The sequence below is a fragment of the Rhea americana genome, unplaced genomic scaffold (assembly GCF_003343005.1).
Source record: "Rhea americana isolate MKP2758 unplaced genomic scaffold, rheAme1 scaffold_57, whole genome shotgun sequence".
NCBI classification, from domain to species: Eukaryota; Metazoa; Chordata; class Aves; order Rheiformes; family Rheidae; genus Rhea; species Rhea americana.
In genome coordinates, this window is record NW_028186723.1 from 4,095,105 (window position 1) to 4,099,516 (window position 4,412).

Sequence of the window (4,412 nt, forward strand, 5' to 3'; positions counted from 1 at the left end):
CCGCGCTGGCGGCGCGCGCCCGCCGCACTCCGTTCCGCGCCGCGCCGCGGCTCCATCCCTCCCGATGGCGCTGCCCGGCGCTCGCCTCCCCTCTGACGCACTTTAAAGAGTCTCCCCCTTCAACCTCAAGGCGAGTAATAGCGACCAATCATCAAGCCATTTACCAGGCTTCAGAGGAAGCTGTTTATGTGATCCCAGCACTAATTAGGCTCATGAACTAACAAATCGTTTGCACAACTTGTGAAGGGGCCGATCACATCCATGGATTGTCTTTGGACTTAGGGGGGGGGCGACAGCCTTTTCCTTGCAGGAGGGAAACTTCTCCCAGCAACTTTTTTTTGTGTGTGTGCGTGGTGCGTGTGTGTCTCCCTTTTGGGTACCGCTGGCTGCCGCTGCCTCCTTTCCTCCAGCCCCTGTCTATTTATGTGTGTATCTATCCTTCCTCAAGTCACTCCCTGCTGCAAACTTCCCCGGATCGCCTCCCGCGCACCAGAGAGCCAGGCAGAGATTTGGTCGGGGACTCTCGCCGCGGCAGCATGTTTCAGCCCACACCCAAGCGGTGTTTCACCATCGAGTCGCTGGTGGCCAAAGACAGCCCCTTGCCCGCGTCTCGCTCCGAGGATCCTATCCGGCCAGCGGCGCTGAGCTATGCCAATTCCAGCCCGATGAACCCTTTTCTCAACGGCTTCCACTCCACCGGCAGGGGGGTCTACTCCAACCCGGACTTGGTCTTTGCAGAGGCCGTCTCCCACCCGCCTAACCCAGCCGTGCCGGTCCATCCTGTGCCCCCTCCCCACGCCCTGGCCGCCCACCCCCTGCCAGCCTCGCACTCCACGCACCCGCTCTTCGCTTCTCAGCAAAGGGACCCCTCGACCTTCTACCCCTGGCTAATACATCGGTACCGGTATCTGGGCCACAGGTTTCAAGGTACGTGCAACTTTTCGCTCTTGTCCACCCCGCCACCCCCGGCCCCGGCCGGGCGGCTGGGGAGGACGCTGCCGGGCGGCGGGTGGTGGCTGCCCGGGGAAGGGGGCAGCCGCGCTGCCGGAGCTCCGGCTCGGCTCGCCACGGGGCCTTTTGTGGGCACTTTCCCCCGCCGCCGAAGTTCAGGAGCTGTCAGAGCCGAGGGCTTTGGGCTCGGCTTTCTTATTTCTTTTTCTTTCTTTCTTTCTTTTTTTTCCTCCAATTTTCCCTTCTTTTTTTCTTTCCCTTGGGGGAGGGGGTCAAGCAGGAAGGCAAGGCCGGCTGTGACTTCTGGGTTTGTTTCCTCTGAAGCAGCGGGGATTAAAAACAGGGGTACGCCGAGATAGATATTTTTGTTCTGGTAGGCAAAAAGCAACAGAAAAGCCGCGAAGGAAACTGCCCTGCAGAGGGAGGAATGGAGGGGCAGCGAGTCGTGCTCCCCCAGGAAGGCGGCCGCGGCCGCTCCGCTCCGGCCTGCCGGGGCCGGGGCCGCGGCCGCGGGGAGCCACGGCCGCGGCGCCGCTCTCACCCGGCACGCCCGCCCGCCGCGCAAAATCCGTCCTCCCCCCTTTTGAACAGGGTCGAGAGAGAAATGAAACGAATCCCAGGGAAGGAAAAAACATATCCMAGCGCAGGAGCAGCCCGAGGAGTTGGGGCTGCGGGGGACAGCGAGGCCGAGGGCGGAGGGGGCGATTCGGTGTGGAGGGACCGGGCAGGTAGGGAGATCCTCGAGCTGCCAAGTGATTAATAACTAGCTGAGGTAAAATAACCAAATCCAATGGCGCACAATCAATAAAATCCCCCTCGTTTAACCCTTTGCAACCGGCAGCGCCCTCTCCGAAGGATGAGCTGGTTTCTCCCCTAATGGATCCAATTTCTATCTCTTTCGTTACGCAAAAAAATCAGCCCCCACTTGAAGGGTTCCATCTACCTCTTTCGGTATTTTTATTTATTATTTCCGAAAGAAAACAAACCACCTGCAGTACATAATTCCCCAGCTTCCTGCAGCAGAGCCGTTGCACCCGGGTTGAAGAAGGAGCGACTCTCTCCGAAACAAGGCGGGCAGAAATACAAAATGGATTATTACCCTCTCAGAATAAAATTACAGGTTTCGCTCACCAAATTATTTGTCACAGTAATCAGGCGATTGGTAAAGAGCGGTAGATGAAAGGCGGAAATGTCCTGGTGTTGAGCCACAGCCTGATTTCAAGCACACCCTCCTCTTGAAACGATTTTTAATGCAGTTACAAGAAGGGACCCTCTGTGTGTTTGCCACCTCGTAAGGACCGACCAGAGAAGTGGCAGAGCGCCGTCCTGGAGGGAGAGTTCCGCAAAAGAGCCCCCGACTACTGCCCCCTCCTCCCCGTTGCTGCAAAGCGGCAGCTCGGGTTTCCTCCCCGCGGCCTCCCCGAAGTTTGGTTGCTGATTTCCCCGCGGTCTCCGCGCCCCCCCTGGCCGGGGCGTTGAGCGGGGGCCGGCGGCGCGGTGCGCCGCATCGCCGGGGAAACCCTGCGCCGGGGAAAACACTAGCAAAACGAAAAGAGTGAGAAGAAAAAGAGGCTGGCGGGAGTTCTGGGAAAGGGAAGCACAGTGAGGCTGGAGGGAGCGGGCTGGAGCTGGGCCGGCGCTGGCTGGCTGCTCCCGAAGCGCCGCGGCCGGCCGCGGAGGCGGGCGCTCGGCCGGGACTGCGCCGCTCGGTTCAGCCCCGACCGCAGCGCCAGGAGGAAATAAATAAGCAAACAAGGGAAGAGTTGAGGAAGATAGTGAGTAAGGAAAAGGAGCACTGCTGCAGACTCCGCAGCCGGGTTCAGGGCAATTCGTTAACTTCTTTCCTTTTCTTTCTTTCTTTCTTTCTTTCTTTCTTTCTTTCTTTCTTTCTTTCTTTCTTTCTTTTTTCTTTTTTATTTCTTTTCTGTGTGTGTGTTTTCTAGATTTTATTTTAGCATTTGATTTTTTTCCCCAGATATTCTGGAGTCCTCTCCTTCCCACACGTCTTCTCTCCATCTATTTCTCGAAGGAAAACTAAAGAAAGGCGCTTTCTGAAAATAACAAGTAGATTTTCTCCTGCGGGTAATGGTGGGAGAAAATAAATCCTGCGCTAAAAAGTCCTCTCGAGTGTGTTTGGGGGAAGGTGTGTTGGTAATCTCTGTTTTTCCCTGTTGTCCAGGGAATGAAACCAGCCCGGAGAGCTTTCTATTGCACAATGCACTGGCCAGGAAACCCAAACGGATCCGTACAGCTTTCTCCCCATCCCAATTACTGAGACTGGAACACGCCTTTGAGAAGAACCATTATGTGGTGGGAGCAGAGAGAAAACAGCTGGCGCACAGCCTCAGCCTCACGGAAACTCAGGTAGGGGGGAAAGCTCGGAGCAGGCATCTGTGGCCGGGGGTTAAAGTGAAAGCGCTTGGATGAACCTTCGGAAAACCAGCCAACTGGCCCTGAGATGCGGGTAAAAATACAGGCAAATTTTCTGGGAATTTAGGCCTCTAGATCTAATCCAATGGGGTGGAGTGAGGCGTCTCCCGTCGCATGCCCCTCCACGTGCCTGGTTATTATAAAACCCTCTCTCGTTTATGGGAACGATCGCCTTTGCTGCATGACGGCAGGGCCTCCGCCGGGCACAGGGATCTCCGGTGCTCCGGGGCTGATTTCGGTCGCACCGAAGAGACCCCAGCAGAGGCGAGGGAGCCCCGCGCCGATCGAGGCGGGTAGCAGCGAAAATTTCGATTTGCAAGTGAAAGGAGCTCCTGGCCATTTTTCTGTGGGTCCGGTGCCACTCTGAGAAATAGCTGAGTGTCGGGAGTATGTGTGGGGGAAACAAAAACAAAAAGGGGAGAAGGAAAACGCTTTTGATGCTGGGGCAGAAATAGCGTTTATCAGATGATTTTTCACTCATTTCTAGCGCTGCCTCCGGCGGCCGCGAAATAAGGAGCCAGCTCATGATGGCATAAAGATGAAAAATAAAAACAGCAAAATTATTAACTACAGGGAACCTSCTCCCTCCCCTCTTTTGCTGGCGGGGGTCCAAGAGTTCACCGGAGACTATTTCGGTTGTCTGCTTGGAGGGACACTCGGAGACGCTCCCGCGTTTCCACTCCGCGTGTCCCGGCCGAGAGTCAGGCAGGGCTCCCCGGGAGCGACGGGCCGCGCGCGCGGGGCGGGCGCGGGCTCCCGCCGAAGCTCCCTGGGTGCCGCGGAGCGGTGGCCGCGGCCCACGCTCCCCCGACGGCAGGGACCGCCGGCCGCCGCGCCGCCGCGCCAATCGCAAGGGTATTTTTTCACGCGGTTTTCTCATCTCTGGAAAAGCGGCCGGGGCCTGGGTTTGCCGCTGTTGTTGTTGTTGCGCTGGTTTTTTGTTTTGTTCCTTTCCAGGAGACTGGTAGAAAGAGGGCTCCAGATGGGGATTGTCTTTGCTACAGTATGTGGCACTGTACTTAAGGAAAAAA

The 4,412-nt window shown here is 57.0% G+C and overlaps 1 protein-coding gene across 1 annotated transcript in view; it reads left to right on the plus strand.

Moving 5' to 3' along the window:
* The first annotated feature begins 450 nt into the window (after positions 1-450).
* EMX2 (empty spiracles homeobox 2) overlaps positions 451-4,412 on the plus strand; it is a 7,161-nt gene continuing 3,199 nt past the window's right edge. The window contains exons 1-2 of the mRNA XM_085319088.1: positions 451-927; positions 3,131-3,315. Of these exons, the coding sequence (XP_085175214.1) occupies positions 537-927; positions 3,131-3,315 (576 nt within the window). The 5' untranslated portion in view covers positions 451-536. The remainder of the gene's footprint in view (positions 928-3,130; positions 3,316-4,412) is intronic.